This window comes from Ostrinia nubilalis, chromosome 2, assembly GCF_963855985.1.
Source record: "Ostrinia nubilalis chromosome 2, ilOstNubi1.1, whole genome shotgun sequence".
NCBI classification, from domain to species: Eukaryota; Metazoa; Arthropoda; class Insecta; order Lepidoptera; family Crambidae; genus Ostrinia; species Ostrinia nubilalis.
Window position 1 is genome coordinate 15,719,774 of NC_087089.1, and position 18,832 is coordinate 15,738,605.

At 34.1% G+C, this 18,832-nt stretch overlaps 4 protein-coding genes across 4 annotated transcripts in view; 1 reads left to right on the top strand and 3 right to left on the bottom strand.

Annotated features, from left to right (window-relative positions):
- Positions 1 to 2,631, bottom strand: part of LOC135085220 (glypican-6) — a 96,649-nt gene extending 94,018 nt beyond the window's left edge. Inside the window, exon 1 of the mRNA XM_063979979.1 lies at positions 2,260 to 2,631. Within this exon, the coding sequence (XP_063836049.1) occupies positions 2,260 to 2,476 (217 nt within the window). The 5' untranslated portion in view covers positions 2,477 to 2,631. The remainder of the gene's footprint in view (positions 1 to 2,259) is intronic.
- A 1,978-nt stretch (positions 2,632 to 4,609) lies between these two features.
- On the top strand, positions 4,610 to 10,489 carry LOC135085231 (probable pseudouridine-5'-phosphatase). Its single transcript, XM_063979990.1, has 4 exons — positions 4,610 to 4,922; positions 5,437 to 5,655; positions 8,532 to 8,764; positions 9,101 to 10,489. Exons 1-4 carry the CDS (start codon positions 4,808 to 4,810, stop codon positions 9,275 to 9,277), a joined length of 744 nt encoding a protein of 247 aa, XP_063836060.1. The 5' UTR covers positions 4,610 to 4,807; the 3' UTR covers positions 9,278 to 10,489.
- A 1,580-nt stretch (positions 10,490 to 12,069) lies between these two features.
- LOC135086991 (NADH dehydrogenase [ubiquinone] 1 alpha subcomplex subunit 2) lies at positions 12,070 to 13,307 on the bottom strand. The gene is made up of 3 exons (XM_063981847.1): positions 13,142 to 13,307; positions 12,957 to 13,063; positions 12,070 to 12,249 (listed from the first exon to the last, which is right to left on the bottom strand). The coding sequence occupies exons 1-3, from the start codon at positions 13,219 to 13,221 to the stop codon at positions 12,167 to 12,169; spliced, it is 270 nt and encodes an 89-aa protein (XP_063837917.1). The 5' UTR covers positions 13,222 to 13,307; the 3' UTR covers positions 12,070 to 12,166.
- Positions 13,308 to 13,789: 482 nt separating this feature from the next.
- On the bottom strand, positions 13,790 to 16,502 carry LOC135085242 (DCN1-like protein 1). Its single transcript, XM_063979998.1, has 3 exons — positions 16,408 to 16,502; positions 15,663 to 16,262; positions 13,790 to 15,329 (listed from the first exon to the last, which is right to left on the bottom strand). The coding sequence occupies exons 1-3, from the start codon at positions 16,408 to 16,410 to the stop codon at positions 15,135 to 15,137; spliced, it is 798 nt and encodes a 265-aa protein (XP_063836068.1). The 5' UTR covers positions 16,411 to 16,502; the 3' UTR covers positions 13,790 to 15,134.
- Between the last annotated feature and the right edge of the window lie 2,330 nt (positions 16,503 to 18,832).

Genomic DNA, 18,832 nt, shown 5'->3' on the forward strand with positions numbered 1-18,832 from the left:
CACTGTGCGTCTGTTTTCCGGTGTCTGTCTGCGGTTTGCAAATACATTAGAAGTCTGCGAATGCACAAGTGCCGGTAGTTGTCGCGACAAGCCGCCCGTTAGAAGCACCGGCGATCGAGGGGCGCATGCTAAAAAGCAAGTCTCAGCAAATAATCGTACTTGGTACGACGAGACGCGACTTAACACCGCTGCTGCTATATCTATGAGACCCTTATTGGGAAACGTGGCGTCAACTGCTGACTCCATCTCACTGTGAAACGAGTATCAAGATCTCGCCCTGTCCACTTAATTACCGTTGGCGACGAATGAAATAAGACCATGTTTGCATATAAATTACATAAGTGGTGGTTGTGATGTATCTATCTACGATTAAATATTAATAAGTTTGTTCAGTCCTCGAATAGCTCAATGCATAGGTCAATTTGATTTACACAAGAGTATGAAGCAATTAGTATTATTAGATCGATAGGTTTAGTTGCTTCGTACCTATTACTAAATGGGAGTGGTACAGTGTCTCATTAATAATGTACCTATCAGTTTACTGTGGGATGGGTTCCGCTTCTAGACTCTGTCACAGAATACCTTTACAAATTGAACGAGGTGGGATCTCATTAAATTTAAACAATAGCCTGGTCGGGGCCGGAAAAGCTTTGGATTTATACTTGTAATGTCTCTAACGAATTTCTGTAACTGAAGTTAAAAGGGCCATAATGAAACTGTGCCGATCGTCAGTTTAACAATAATTCAACGAACATTATTCAAATTGAATGTGCATGAGCGAAATTTATTCAGTAAGTGATGGATTTTCAAGAAATAATTTAGCAATGATTAAGAACTGGACGGGGTACTTTTAAATGCCGTATAAGGACTCGTAAGACTTGAAGGATAAGTTTGCACTGTAGATGGAACAATAAATTGTGGAACATCGAAAATAATTCTTTTATTTTCGAACACATTTCGATCACGTCGCTAGATTTACAAAACCCTAATGTCATCTTCTACATCTACAATGTCGTTTTCTACACCAAAGAAGAAACATAATTCTTTTACACTGTAATCATTTTTGTTTGTAATGTCTTGATTATAAAAATCTGTGTCAAATTTATTATGTTTATACCATCTGCGCGGTGGAAATCGCCCACGCTTTCTTGTGATGCTATTAACTGCCTACTACCAGCCACGGTTTTTACTTGAACACATTTCCTGACATTGATATTGGTGTTGTCTGGATTTGAACTCTGTTCCAAATTATTAGAGATCATTTTATTATACAAGTTCTCGGATAAAATAAAACGGCCAAAGGTTTGCAGACGCAGAACACCTAAGTATTCTGATAATGTCGCAACGTAAGTGTGCATTTCACAACTCCGCCTACTGTATCAACTACGCCTACATATCTTTTGGGAGATGTTTACTGTGTCAATATCTTATTACGAAGTGTACAAGGTTGTTTATTCATTATCCAGCATTCATTTTACGAATTTAAAAGCTCTTGACCTAATCCTTAACCCTCTTTTCATTTTCTATCTGTTACTTATCATGGTTTGAAAGCAGTTACATAAAACACAAAGAGGTGAATACTCGTAAATGGACAGGCAATAAATGATCCCAAAAGGCATTAGACACGGTCTAATATTCATGTCTTAACCTGTTTCCTACAACAGGTAAAAAGGTTGCCTTTTTGGACTCATGAAATTCCAGACTTCGTTTTGATTTTGTTTTACTGCTTGTTAATTAGGATTAAATTGATGTTTCAAATAAAATGTGAATTATTCTCCTTCTATGTGTGTATTATCGCTTTGCTGGTGCTTAAATCTATTTTCTCAATTTTTTGTGCATTTTTTAAATATTTTCAACATAAAATTCATTGTTGCTTGGAAATGTATAAAATTGTTCTTGCGCATTTCTTTGTGGTGGCCTCCGCCGGCGCTTACAGAATTAGCAACTGTCACGACTGTCACTTTGATTTGACATAATTTGTTTAAATGGGTTGTTGTTGTGATTTTTTTATTTTGTAATGTTAAACCAAAAATATAGAAGTATTATTCAGTAGGAATCATGAGTAAATCATTGTATATTAATTTAAAACTACTTATTTATATCCTTTCTGAACCGTGTACGCTATCAGATAGCGTTCTACCTTCACTAAAAGGTGTGATAACCTCGCGGGTTTATCTTCGCTTACGACTATCAACTATCAGCCAATCTGTACGCACGACGCGTATCATTCATTATCACTCAGCTGGACATGCAGCTCACCTGAGTTCGGCTGCTCCTGAATGTTGACGGCTGCTAACATCTTGCTCTTCTCGAATATATTCTTCGCCCTCACACATGTAGGCTCCGGCTCCGCCGCGGTCGCGTGTACAAAACAAGCGACCAACAGTAAATACAATATTTGGCTCCTCATTCTGAATCCCAAAATCGATTTTTTGTTAAGCGACAGTTCACCACAACAACACTCTCTCACAGCCATGTTCGCGTAAAGTTTTACAAAAGAAAATACAACACTTGTTCAATGTTAATTCATAAATGATGATGTGAACAAAATATTTTTGAATGAAATAAATGCGGTGGTATTAACGCCATACGCACTGACGCGCGATCAACTGCGTTCCATGGCGGTCGCAGCCCGACTGCGCTCGCCGCGGGCTCGGGGCGCTCGGGCTCCCCGTGCGCCGGACGAAAGCCGCCGGCAACAAGCAACGCTGCCATGTGTGATTTTTATAACAAAGAATCATATTTTTTATTTATTACTTACCTACTTACTTTTCTTCATTTCGCGCTTACACAGTTACCTACTCTCCACTTGAACACGGCAAGTACATTTGTAACAACTAGGTAGGTAAAAAAGTACCTACATAATGCATGATTGGTTAAAGATGATACCACTGTAAATTAAGCGTAAGGCAATGAAGATAATGAACTTTAGATGATTCTTAGTATGAGAATATGATCTACTAATGCCCTATTGGAATAACTATGCTTACCCAGCAAGGAGCAAGCAACACTTTCAATGTTTAATGTAGACTTATTATTACACAAGCTTTGTATTGTTAAAACTTACATTTCGAAAATAAATATGAAGATATAGCTAAATAATCATGAAATTCATGAAACATAAATGCACTTATTTTTCTCGTCAATGAAGCCTTTGGTTGAAGGTTATGTGGGCAGTTAGGTAGCCCGCGAAGTAAAACCGGAAACCGGATAACCGGATATCTTTAAGTCATGACGGATATCCGCTAGACTACTGTCATTTCACCAGTCCGAATCCTTATGGTTCACAATGTCAAAATGTCACATAAATGTTATTATTATGGAATTAATATTTTAAAGTTCGGTGTATTAATATTCTACGCAAGTATTATAATACTATGTATAGAATTTAATTAAAATAGTCTAATTTTGGAATTAAATTATTGTTCCATAAAAATTCTATTTCACTGAAACAGCTCGATTCGGACATATTTTTTGAGTACTAAAATGACGTTTCGCATGTGATAGGGATGTATTTATAGTACAATTTAAAGCTATCGATACAAAAAACCAACTTATACATTGAATAAATCGCATCCTTATAATAAGACACACGATATTCAGAATTTTATGATAAATCAGTTTATCAATTAAAGTTCAAAACATATAAAAATGACGTCATAACAAGTCAACCATCACAATCAGTCTAATGGATTAGTTGAGAATAGTAACAGGCCTCCGTCGTCACTCGCCTATGCCGGCCGAGATAATTACCTACAGCGCGCGACAACTTCAAGTTGCAAATCAGTCAGGGCCGCCACGCGCCTGTGAGCACACGCGTATTTCTATACACGCTCGGTCGATCATCGTCGCAATCAAGGTTTATTGTTCCAACAGCACTGTTATTCTTCTTTAATGGAAAATCGTAATATTTAGGAATAATAATTAACTGTAGTTATTTAAATAATAAAAAAAACTACACTTTTTAAATAATTTTGAAATACTTATGACAAAAAACTGTAGCAAAAAATTATTTTAGATAATAAAAACATTAACTTTACTTCACCGTGTCTATTTTCCGACACTACACCTTTTAAAACTGTTTGTCCAATTTCGAATTATCGCAACACTGAAGTTTATTAATAGGTACTTTAGAGATGGTACGATTATACAAACACCACTAGATTAAAGTTTACCAATCGTAAATACAATAATTGCTTCTTAAAATTAAGTTTTTATTTATTTTACTTTGCTTATACAACCCTGACGCTTGAGCTGTGAGGTAAATCAATTCTGAACACAAAAAAATTGCTCTTGTGAGCGTAGTAGTAAGGTGCGATTTCGAATGCACCATGTGCGTTGGATATTTTGCATTATTATTATTACCGTTAAAATGTCGGCATCTGATCCTACACAAAGGAGTGCAATTTCTGTTGCTACTATTATGTATTCTGTGATAGTAATAATTAAAAACTGCTGAGCGAATGTTAATGAAACTATAAAGTAGGCAATAATATTTTATCCATGCAGGGGAATCCGTGAGCAAAACCTAGTATTCTTATAAATTTATCGACAATAGTAACACTACACATCCCTACTTTAATCTGTCAAAAAGTGAGTGTCATTTTCACTACTGTCAGTGATGTCTTCTTATCGTGGGGACGTGTGAATTTATTTATTTGCGGAAATCTAAGTTTATTTCACTTAGCTTCTATCAAAAAATATTTTAGAATATTTACCCGTATAAAATTTAAATTAATCTGGCCGTTTCCCAGCGTCCCATAGTTTTAAAAGTTATTGTTTTTTTACATAACAAACCGGCCTAACCATGAGGATTTGTTTGTTCAAAACTTTATCAAGCTCTGTTGGCAAACGATTTTTGTCAACTACGAATTACAAGAAAGTCACGCACTGTATCTTCGATATGGATGGGCTACTTTTGGGTGAGTGGATATTGTCGACCTTTCCATTTGAATTCAATGTTAATCGGTATGAAGGTTACAAAGCGTAAAATTACATAATTAATGTTATAAATGTGTTGCTGCCGTGCAATAGTTTAATATTATGTATTGTCCGAGTGGTATATTTTTACATATTAATTACTTTATTCATGAATGAACTGAAATATAATGTTCAAAGCAGAAAACGAATGTTTCTTACTAAGTTGCATCTCGAAACTTTTTAAGCGTATAAAAAACCCTTTGAAAGCCTACTTGTAGAAAAATGTGTTTCAATAATTTAGCGACTTTCAATCTATTTAAAAAAATACCTGTACCACTGTAAATTGAAACAAAATTAAACTATTTCATTCAGTTACCTATAAAGCTTATTTTCGCTTCTAGTATGAGTTAAAGCATCCAGAGTTCTAAACCTTGTAACTTTTTTCAAGTATTTTTCTAAAGATCAAATATGTTTTCTCTAACTTATTAAAAATATGTATTTTTTTGTCAATTTCAGATACTGAATTAGTCTACAAGAAAATGATAACACAGCTGTGTGCAAAATACGGTCACGAGTACACCACGGAAATGATGATGAAGGTGCTGGGTGGCACGGAGCAACGTCTCTCGGAGATCCTGTGTAAAGAGTTGAACCTTCCCGTGAGCCCTAAGGAGTTTAGGGACGAGCTGTTAGTGCTCGGGGACACTATGCTGGCAGGAGCTCCATTGCTTGATGGTCAGTTCAATAATAATAAATACTCTTTATTGCACACCAAATAACAGAACCTCAGATCATAGAAAGAGAATAGATATGAAGTCGCGCGTAACTACAACGAGAACCAGTGTCCCCACATTTCCCCCACCACAGCTCCCACACACACATTCAACTGTGTAAAAACAAAGCGACTGAGAGTCTACGACAACATGTGCAACCGGCTTAAAAGTGCTGTGATTGGCCAGAAGGCGTGCCTTATGGCCAATCAATGGCCGCGTGACGTGACGCACACTTTGAAAAAAGCAATTAGAGAGAAGAAAGATAAAATGGAGTCGATAAGATATCGATACTTTAAATCCTGGGGGCAAGGCTCGAAATTGGTTTAAAAAATGCTTGTATGAAAACCTTTTTATTATTATACGTTATTATTATGTTCTTTAACGATTTTTGCATAAAGGAGTCAGTTCCATTTTGTATGGACGAAAAACTCAGAATCAATTATTGGGACTAAATGAAGTTACCTTAAATTAATTTACCCCAACCAAAGCTCAATGTCGTTATCGATGGAGTATAGAAGTTATAGACTGACAAAGTTTGTATGAAAAGTCATGGGTTAAGTAGGTACTTGCGATTTTTACCAGTATTTACAATATTGGTAATATTTATTATTTACTTTAATAATAATAACAGGATCACTGTAATTATTATTAACTACTATCGCGCATTAACTTTTTAATTATGGCGAAATTCGTACCGCCTATGTTTATCAAAAATAATGCCTATATTAGGCTTTCAACTAGCTCTTATAGTAATTACATAGTTGACAGTTACTAATCCCTTCTACTATTGTTATTGTTTTTGTAAAAACTTAAAAATCCCAAGCAACTCATGATTTTTTCATTCAAAATTAGAAAATAGAAAATAATAATTTACTTCTATTTATCGATAATAGGAAACCGTATTAGAACACGAGCCCTGCACTATGTTACGACCGGCACATGCGGCCGTACTGTGTATTTTCACGCGTCAGTGGATATCGGAAGAAATAAAATACATTGCGCAGTAGTTACGCATGACATAAAGTGGTTGCTAACTAAATCGTCAATGTACAACGTGTTTGAATTTTTATCACCACTAATTTCGATATCGCAGTAAATGTCACGGCACTGAATTCGTTCGTAAAAATGTTTAGTTTTTTTTATTTATAAGCAAAATACAGTAGAATCTCGATTATCCGGACTTCGATTATCCGGATATCCGATTATCCGGACTCATTCTTCACGGTTTTTAATGGGTCTGGACCCATAAAAACCGAAGGCGCCGCCACCGTAACATGGTACGGACGTCTTCTTAGTTCATTGTTAAAAGAAATGGATGACCAATGGTCTAAAATTTAGTATTTTAGACTCTAAAATGATGTATTCAAAACCTTGTAAAAAGTTAATTATTGTTTGATTTTACTTTGAAATCGATTATCCGGATTTTCGATTATCCGGAACACCCCTGGTTTTAATTGATCCGGATAATCGGGATTCTACTGTACCAATGGATTTGCAATACTTACATGTGGTAAATGACTTCATTGTTCCTGTAGTTCTTCGTTTCACTTATGTTAATGCACGTTACGACGCATTATCCAACAATATCGGAGAACATTTCCTCAGTACGACTGAATCGCGACTAACCTGGCGTCGCGGGCGATGTTCGTTTCTGGGCATATCGCGGAGACACGCGCCACGCCCCCGTTTCACATCTATTCCCTTCTATGATCTGAGAACAGAACAGAAAGAAATGTCCAATTCTTGGTTTGTTTACCACTATTTACTAGACTGTTTAAGTGTTTACCTGATGAATTGGCAATTAAAATATCAATATTATGAAGTATTATCTTTGCAGTTGAATCAACTTTTATTTACACAAATGTGTAAGTTTTATACAGGCAAATTTTATGCTTCCACTTCCCAATAAAAATTATCTTGATCTTTTATTTGAATAATGATTATCCTGTCTACAATGATATTATATAAAAACAAAAGCAGATATGTTATAAGCGCTCGCGCTGTGAATACTCAAATACGTCCCAATTGGGACGTCTTGTGTTTAGTCTTCGTGTGGCCTGCGTCGTGCGCAATCGCGTGCGTACCACACCGTAAGTTCCTGTTCTTACCAAAATAAATAAAAAATGCCATCGTGTGTGTTTCGAAAGTGTACCAATTATGACTCTAAAGTAAACAAAATACAAGGGATCTCTTACCACATGTGATTATGCAAAATTATTTAGTATTTATATTTTCAATTATTTATGCAAACAATCAAGACGCCATGCGCCATGTTTAAGTTAAGAAAGAGAAAGCGATCTTGTTTTGACGTTAGAGCGATAAGGATGCGTGCGCTGCGGACATAGATTAGTTAGTGCAGAATCGTTAAAACTATAGCTATCTCTTTCATTTGCGTGCTATTTCGTATCTTTTGTTTCACTTATCAGTTACATTTGTCAATGTGTGCAATTTGGAATAGCTCGGCACGGATTCAAATCGTAATTTCTATGAACGTAACATATCTATAGTTCTTTAATATCATTGCCTGTCTACAGACAAAATAATTGAGCATTTGTCAATCCTCTTTCTAGTTCTTGAGTCCACCACCATCCTTATAAAAATGATAAATCCATATCTATGCTAATAATAAATATTGATTATCAATATCAAGATGATAAATAAAAGTTTTGCTAAACTTTATATCGGCAGTATGATAAAAAAGTAACAAAGCCAATGTATTAAGGTTGATGGCCATGTTTTTTTTAAATAAACTAATTGATGTGTCTGACTCTTGCAATGTGAACTTTACACCTATCATTTTTCATTAGATGATAATTTACCACAACCATTATTTTCTAGGTGCCGAAAGACTAATCCGCCACCTCCACAAAACAAAAGTGCCTTTTGCACTGGCTACGTCCTCCAGTGAACGATCGGTCATCACAAAAGTTGCAGCTCACAAGGAATTGTTCTCTTACTTCCATCATAAAGTTATGGGCAGCACAGATAGCGAAGTCAAATATGGGAAACCACATCCGGATATATTCTTAGTAGCAGCTGCCAGGTTCCCAGACAAACCTGAACCAGAAAAGGTATTGCATCCAGCTATTTTTAGCAGTTATTTGACTTAAATAATATTCTGAGACATTATACACTGTTACATCCATTCCCAAACTAAATAATGTATGTACTATGGGTACCAGAAAATGTATACAAAAATTACTTGATTCTTTTTTGTGTTATGTAAATGCGATCTTGCATTTACATAACACGTGACATGACAACAAGTCACTTGCCCTATATTGTTTTAACTTCTACAACGCTTTACTTACCTGATGCACTAACTACTACATCAAAAAGCAAGCCTATATTTTTACACATTCTCCACCACCCTTATATGAATTTCATAAAAAACATTACCATTTCAGTGTCTAGTATTCGAAGACTCCCCGCACGGCGTGACCGCAGGAATCTCCGCTGGCATGCAAGTAGTAATGGTTCCTGACCCTCACCTGGACAAGAGACTGACCAAACACGCCACCATAGTCCTTCCCACCCTAGCCAAGTTCCAACCCGAACTGTTTGGGCTGCCAGCGTTTCAGTGACCTTTGTAACGGACATGGTATTGTGATCCACGGAGCTGTATCAGCTTGGCTATGTGTAGAATTTATTTTAAGATGCCAATTTCACTGTTAATAAGGTGACATGACTTTTAAGTTTAAGTGTCTATGTTCTAGCCACGGCACGGTATAATTTTATCGTGACTTTACATCGATTTCGACGATAAATTATAATAATATGGGTTTGTCGTACTTTGATGGACATAACACGATAAAATTGTATTGTTGCTCTTGGTCAGGACTACAAACAGGGAAAACTTGAACTTTTAGACAAACATTTCAGATATGGACACTAACTAGTCAAAAAAGTTTTATGAAAATAATACTGTGGATTCAATTCCAAAATATGACTGACTTATTTTAATAAAGGGTGTCCACATCCTTACTGAATGTACAAGTACAAATAGTGGCCAATCAGTTAATTACTAGTTTTCTAATAATTTCTGTAAGTAAAATTTGTAACCAGTAACCAACTAAACACATTTTAATTTCCAATGAGGGCTATCGTTTTAGCGCCACTGTAGAGTAAGGTCCTGTCACTTGCTAGTAGCGAAGACAGTGGCACCAACTGGTGAGCGCTAAAGTGGTAGGAGGACTATCGCATTTGCACTCATCAAGATGGCGCCACTGTAGAGTAAGGTCCTGTCAATCGCCAGGGGTGCCAACTGTTAAGTATAAAAACGATAGCCCTCATTACCTACACATAATATTTAGTGTTAACTGTGGTGCTTCTTGTAAGTTAATTTACAAATAATTTTAAGACAAAAATGGGAAGATTATCAAAAAGGTCTTGACTACAAAAAAAGCTCTAAAGCTAAAGTGCTATTCACGGGGAAATAATTTTTTGGTGTAAACCTTCTCTGTACAGCCTCTGTGGCTCTGTACAATGTAAAATTATAATTGTGTTGTCCTGTACATCTATCATTGTAAAAATGTGCTATTTTCCAAATTAAATGTATATCACTACATAAAACATAGCACTGTATCCCTTAGTTCTGTAGGTACTTAATTTAATTGAGTTTGAAGATGTACTCTGTAATTTCTGGTATCGTTTCTATATGCCACAAGGTTGGTAAACAAGTCTTATGTAAATATCGCATAAAAAGCCAACAACAAAATAATAATAAGTTAAGAAAAAAATTAACTTTGTAATACAAATGTTTAAAATATACTAGTTGAATTAGCATATTGACCAACTTTAACCCAGTTGTTACGGATATCCCTTTTTTCTTACGATTCCTGTGATTTTGCACATATCGGCTATTTAATGCATCAAGGCAACAGGAAAAATACAAAAAAAAATATTGGTCTTACGGAAACGCTGGAAAATGGTGTTTGATATACGGAACGCTAGTAATATGTACGGCCACTTGTATGAACTTAGAGATAATACCTACTCTTTGCGACTTGCGTAAGTTATTAAAGTATTTGCATAAAATATGGAATATTCATTAATAAAATAATATTCAGAGTTAAATTGATTATTTTTCAAATTTAATTCCAGTAGTGTGAACTGTATAATTACGCCCAAAACATTTTCTGGGATAAAGGGTAATATTATATTTCTTGCAAAAACATTGCATTTGTATCAAAGCGTGAGTTTCATAAAAACTGTGTGTTGTGGCTGAATTTGAGATGTGAAAATACTTCTCCTCTGTTTATGTGGCGGAGAAAATCTCTTGGTTTTGACAGTTGGCGTAATTTTCAATGCATTTGAAGCAACTGTAACCACACTAAATCATCTCATTTACAAACAATAATTTCTTCATATCTTCAAACATGACTGACCCTGTCTAGGGCATAATTGGCTATCTAAGCTAACGGGATGCAGTCTTCTTCATCATCACTGAATGAAGTATTCTCTAGTGATTTCTATGTGGGCTCTCATTTTGTAATCCAGGAAAATCTAATGGCACTTTATTTTCATCACCAGAGCTCTCTTTGGTTAAGTCACCATTACAATTTTCCGGCGGGAAAATTGTGATTGAGTTAGGGATACACTCATCTTCATTTTTCTCCAATTCTTCAATGATTTCATTTAAAGGAAAGGGCCTCGAAGGCAGGCGCTAAAACAACAAAATACCGCAGCTCATATTACTAGCGTTCCTTATACGGATCACTAAGTTTAACGTTGAATTAGTAACAGTTACTATAAAAATGTTTATAATTATGTTATCGATTTACAAAAAGTGGGCCACAAACTTTCATATTTCGGCAAGAAATACTTAAGAATAAATACTTATCATGTTTGTATTCACCTTGAAAAAGTCATCGTAAAATTTACGAAAACAACAAAACGCTTACGATTGAAATGTGACACCCAATGTAGAACAAAACACTTCTGATGGACAAAGGGACCCCACAGGAATCGTTTAACATAAACAATGTTATCAGAAACCACCCTCATTGTTTATAATAATTTAATTTTTATGTTGATCCGTATATCAAACGCTAGTAACAAGTGGGTTAACTGCCTCCAAATACTGTAAAGGAATTTGTAATAAAGAAACATAGTTTTGTAGTTATGTACAATAGTTAATACTTTGTAGCAATTGATCTATGTAATGCAATGATCATAGTGCCAGTAGTTTTAGAGAGTTTTAACTGTTGTTATTTTTTACAAAGTCTGTTAGGTTTTAGATGATTAATCATAATAAATTATTTATATCATCATTTAATTTGTTTATTTTATCACCTAGATTGGCTAGAATCCTTATTTTAAACCTATTTTACCTAGCTCATGAATTCAACCATAAAATCTACTAAATGAAAGTCTGTTAAAGTTAAAATATCCAACTGATATTTACTTGAAATAATAAATCAACATAATCTATATGCTATATTATGTACATAACCATTTAAATAATCAGAATTTCACTTTGCTAATTGTTTGATGGTGGACATTACATCAGAAGCTGTTAGGTTGGTGAGAGGTGCACTCCGTTCCACTCCTTTTTCTGCAATTATTAACAAAACCTATTAGAAAAACATACAAATTTACTATATCATAATTAAACTGATCAACTTTACACCTATATCAACTTGACTACCTACCATAATACTTGTCATTAGTGAAATAAATACCTTTAAAATACATGATAAATACTGAACTGAATAATTAATGAGTATGCAACATACACATTAAAGTATTAGATGCTTACTTGTGAAATAGATTATTAATGAAAATAATAATAATTAAATATTATGACTTTATAAAATTAAGTTCCACCCCCTTGGTGCCTTGATGCTAATATCACTTGAAACTAATGTTCAACACACATGTAACTTATTAAACAGAGGGTAAGTAGTCTAAATTGATTCTCACTCAAGTGCAAATTAAATTTTAACGAGCGACTTGATGACAGCAAACACCTGATCACCATTCAAATCACAGAGAGACATGTACACTTCATGGCCCTTTTCTGTAAAGTGGGTATATTTTTATTAACTAACTACTACAATTAGCTTAAAAAAAGATATAAAAGATTAGCAGTGTAGGTAAATTTTATATCTACTACACTTTATAAAATTTGGATAAATTAATGTATCAAAAATCTCTTCATATTATAAAAGGGGGGTTAGAATTAATATTCATTAATTCTCGTTGATAATCATCAGAAAACTTCGAACTTAGAGTAAATTAATCAGAGAAAAAAGTACTAACCATAGCGGGCCCAAACTCGTGGTTGCACGCCACTGCACTCACGAATGAGTATAGGGAAGGTAGGGTTATCCTTTTTTAAGTTCACATAATTCTTCTGGATGAATTCCCTGCAAGAAAAGAATCACTTTACAAAAGGAAGATAGAGGTTAGACCTGTGTTTATGTAATCAGAAGTAAACAATATACCTCACGCCAGCAGATTGTGCGCTTGTCTGACACAAATGAATCCTCAATTCTTTCAACACACCTCCTAAACGGACTGCCATTTTTGTTATTTATTAGATTATTCCTAGATTTATCTGCTGCTGCTGGGACAAAAAAAATGCAATTTTTCTTGGCGTAAATCTGTCAAATGTCAATGTCAAAGCAATTGTCAAAATATTTTTTTATAGGCAAAGGCATGGCAAAGGTGTTAAAATTGATAGATATCACTGAAAAAAAAAAAACTTTTATACGTTTTGAAATACAAAAATCGTGTGAATTTGAATATCCGGAATGGACAGCATGCAACATACATTCCAGACTTCGGACTGCTGATTTCCATCAAATCAACCATTTTGCAGAAGTATACTCGGGTACAGTTGTTTGTACCCTGAGCACGAATGACTCGACCGTACACACAACACGAGTTTCCTACGTAGAGTGGGGCGAGAACGTTTATTCGTGCTCCGGGTGAATAATAAATACCTGACCGGTAAATCCGGTAATCACTTAGAAATAATACTATTGTATCATCGCTTCTTTCTTAGCATAACTTCATCTCATCTCCACTCTCCACCACCTTGTGATTGGTCCTCGAGATGCATGGGAGCATGGGGTATAAAAACAAAAATATTTTATTTAACAATTTAATGTAATTTAATACTCAAATACATCAATTTCATCTTTTGTACATTAAAACTAAGTACCAAACACTTTTAATTACGATTTTAAGTCAATGACATCCTAGAAGCAAAATCACTTCCCCTAGAAACTTCTACAATGAAAATTAATGAGAATATTGTTAAAATGAATAGACACACTGTTTTAGTTTTATTGACAAATAATTTCTTTTAAAACTAATTAAACAAATGAATATTATGATTAATATGATTGTAACTCACAGTTGAAGGGCAAGTATTAAATAAACACTTTAAAAGTATTAAATAGTCTTATGGTAAGTTGTTCTTTTACAAGACAAAAGCTTGTAATACCTATAGATCAGAAATCACAGACCATGCTAACAGTACTCTTGAAAATAGTAAGTATTAAGAAATGTTGAAACTTTATATTCTCGAATCGTAAATATATTTACGTTATTTTTGAACAATTCAACAGGCCATAATCTAAAAATCTTAAACATTGCCTGAAGTAGGCTTATACATATAGCAGGAATTTCGTAAATAATTGCAACAATTAATTAAAATTGCACCTTTATTATGATCAAATCTAAATTGCACATCTGATTTATTTAAAATGTTAAACAAAACTCCTGCTAAACATAATTAATTAGCAAATAAAATAATTTATACCAAATCTTTATCTTGTTTGACTTTGATCTATTTATTTATATGATTGGATGCTCACATTATTTTGCTTTTTAAAATAATCTGTATTGTAGCTGCTGTTAAAATTCAAACAGAAAAAAATTCTAAGCTTTAATACTAAAAAAAGTAATATCATTAATGTGTATATACATATTTACAGCTTAATTTACTTGACGGCATACTATTCTATAACGTAAGAGAACTTTGAAAAATTTGAAAAAACATTTAACTATCTCTTACGAGGACTTTGTTACCATTGAGGAACCATTATCCCATTAATGTTACCCTGGAAGAGGTACAAACTGGATCAACAAGAGTCTACACGAAAATTTTTCATATCGGACGAATAGTGCAAGAGCTCTATACAGTAAAGTAAACTCAAGACTGACTTATCTAAAAACTATAGGCTTCTGCGGCAGTTATTATCTAACTCAGTATAACACGTCACAATCCAGTCAGCTACACAACTCCAACAGTATGAGAACGATGAGCCACTCGACTGTACACAGCTCTAGACTATAGAGCACCAAACGAGACACAATAAAGATGATGCACGCTTTAATCTTTTTCAAGAAGCCACCTTCAGGCGTAATGGCTTCTATGCCAGCGTACAAAAGGTCTTCGTCATAGTGCTCAAAGCCTATGATTGTCAGCTAGCCGGACGCTGGCTCGAGTGCTTTAACCGCATCTGCCGTGAGGCCTTGTTTCTGGCACCATTCGACGAAGTCATCAATGAGTACGGGCCATGCACCTTCGGCATCGTAATTGCTCATGCCATCATCAATCTGGGTGGCAAAATCCAGTAGCAGATTCCAGGTGTCTTTTGGTATTGATCTCTTATGATGCTCCTGAAATTTATAGTGATGGACGAGTTAGTCAGTTTTTATTTTGAATCAAACCCAAGTATAATGGGTAAAGAGCAATAATTTTGTACAAGTAGGACTTTATTACTGCTATTAAAATTATGCTCTATATTGAAAAATTGAAATGGCAAATGGCAAACTAGTGCTAGGTGTGTTGATATGACAAGACTACAAATTGGAGGGAAAAATTTTAATAAGCATTTAATGGGTAAATAAGACCAATAAGTATTTTTAGCATTTGTTTACACTAGACAAAACTTTAGTATTATATTTTTTATGGATAAAGATCTTCTAAATTTAGCTATATTGTGTACTAACCGTGAGAAACTTGCACCAGGCATCCAAAAATTTAAACCTCCCACGGAGCACAATATTCCAATAGGCTATTGCCATATCCAGTTCTAAACCCTTCTGCCCAGGGTTCTTAGCATAGTTGAACGTAAAATGATAGAAGTCTTTGAATTTGTTAGTATCCTTTATTTCAGACTCCAACGTTGGTAGTTTCGCTTTCAATTTTTCTATGCTATCCGCTCCCAGCTCCAGCAAACCCATCGAGAACTCATCTTTAGTAAACTCGCATTGCACTGCAGCTTTACATTTCCACGCTATTATCAAAACTAAAATTGATTCTGGACTAAGATTTAAATCTTCTAAGAACTTCATTACCCCATCCACTGTAATCTTATCTGCCTCCTGCTGGTCTCTGTACTTATTAAATAATTGATCTAACTTTTTTCTGTCGACGGACGCTTTTACAGGGTCCTTGTAGTATGCCTCAGGGTTTTGGAAATAATTGTCGCTGGCCAGATCTAATTTCCAATCATTTTGAGACAAGCAGTATATCGCCGTGGTCTCACTCGTCTGTGTGAACGCGACGAATTTCTTCACTTTGTCCCTCTGTGACGATTTTAATTTATTCTGAAAGAAAACGCAGGAACGTCATAACCTCGCACACTGCTTAGCTGTCACTTTAATAACGTAATTTACTATGTGACACAGCCGTAATTTATTAATCCAATCTATTTTAAACGATTTAAATGCGTGTTTGGCAATGATTACTCACCATTTTCGTAAAGATTTTATTATTTCTAATAACTTTCACTGTTATTTCGACATCAGTACCAAAGTGAAATAACAATCATAGACAATGTTTATTGCACGCGTTATGAAAAAAAATACCCTATTTTTAATCTTCACTCGCTAGCCGCGACATGGTACGCTTAAAAAATTTGCATAATTTTTCTGTTTTTGCTGAGTTGCTCCGCTTCTAATGCTTGTAACGTGAAGCTTTCTGCCTCCCTCAATAAATGGAGTATCCAACACAAAAATACTTTTACAATTCAATAAACAAACAAAAAAAAACGCTTTAGCTTTGTGATAATAGTAAAAAATATATAAAAGATCAACAATTATGGGAGACAGTTGTTTGAACAAGTTAAGAAGAATGCAAATGTGGATAAAAAAAAAAGATCAAATTAAAAGTAAAGATTGAACAAACAAAAGGAGAAAAACATGTTTTTAAAGACACGTAAACACACGTTTAAAAAACAAGTTTAAAATTTATTTTAGAAATAATGCAATGCACCAGTAACTTTTTATATTGTTATTTTTATATGGCTGGTTTAGTCGGTCCGTCATGATATTTTGGTGATGTGATTTAATAATTTTAGGACGCTCATATCCAACATAATCATCACCATGTTTCGTGATATTGACCAGTTGAATTATAGGTCTACCAGAATCTCATGGCAAACAAAAATATTGGAAAAGTGTGTTTTTCATATGGCAATTGTCTATGGTTTAATTGTCACCTGCCAAAGAAAATTATGACATCTGTCAGCCGCTGCAAAAATTTTGTAATCTCTTCTTGACTATTTGTTATTTTTGTGAAAAAGTCGAAAAAGCTCAAGCAAGTCATATTGTTTTCAATGTGAATTGTAAAATAAGGCATAATTCAAAGTCAATCTTTGATTATAAGCGCGTCGTCGAGTTGACAGTAAGTTGGACTGAAATGTTTTGATACATTTAGTTTATTACCCAACTACGTCACACACAAGGAGGGTTATGTTTTTTATATTATTCTTAATAGCTGCTTTATCGGGGTTTTCAGATATATCTCACAAATTGGTGCAGAGGAATGGTCAAAATGTTATGACCATGTAAAGAAAATTGAAAAAGATTTCATCTCTTTATCTTGATCATCTATTGAAGAACAAGAAATTGCAAGTGGAGTTCTTAGAATCGTTTCCTAGTTCTGAATGAAGTGATAAGTTAAAAGTATGATGCATAATAAAATTAGTTACTTAAAGTAATAATACGATTAATTTTTTTTCAAGACATTTTCCTATGTTAAAAACCCGATGTATAACAACATTCTTCATACACATACCTACCTAAAATGTATATTCTTACTTCATGTTCATTAATACTAAAGTCATAAAAGTAAAAAATTAAACAGTATCAAGATCGTTTATTCCAATTTCCCCAGTATTGCTCTCAACAAAGTTTATTTTCCCTATTTGCCATGAGATTCTGGTACACCTATATAGGTCTACCAGAATCTCATGGCAAACAAAAATATTGGAAAAGTGTGTTTTTCATATGGCAATTGTCTATGGTTTAATTGTCACCTGCCAAAGAAAATTATGACATCTGTCAGCCGCTGCAAAAATTTTGTAATCTCTTCTTGACTATTTGTTATTTTTGTGAAAAAGTCGAAAAAGCTCAAGCAAGTCATATTGTTTTCAATGTGAATTGTAAAATAAGGCATAATTCAAAGTCAATCTTTGATTATAAGCTCGTCGTCGAGTTGACAGTAAGTTGGACTGAAATGTTTTGATACATTTAGTTTATTACCCAACTACGTCACACACAAGGAGGGTTATGTTTTTTATATTATTCTTAATAGCTGCTTTATCGGGGTTTTCAGATATATCTCACAAATTGGTGCAGAGGAATGGTCAAAATGTTATGACCATGTAAAGAAAATTGAAAAAGATTTCATCTCTTTATCTTGATCATCTATTGAAGAACAAGAAATTGCAAGTGGAGTTCTTAGAATCGTTTCCTAGTTCTGAATGAAGTGATAAGTTAAAAGTATGATGCATAATAAAATTAGTTACTTAAAGTAATAATACGATTAATTTTTTTTTCAAGACATTTTCCTATGTTAAAAACCCGATGTATAACAACATTCTTCATACACATACCTACCTAAAATGTATATTCTTACTTCATGTTCATTAATACTAAAGTCATAAAAGTAAAAAATTAAACAGTATCAAGATCGTTTATTCCAATTTCCCCAGTATTGCTCTCAACAAAGTTTATTTTCCCTATTTGCCATGAGATTCTGGTACACCTATACAAACTTCCTAATTTGACAAAATTTTGCCTATTATAATGATTAATTTATTTCCTTGCAACATTAGTAAAATTTCATAGACAATTGGCTGTTCGTTCAAAAATTATAATGAGGAAAACACATA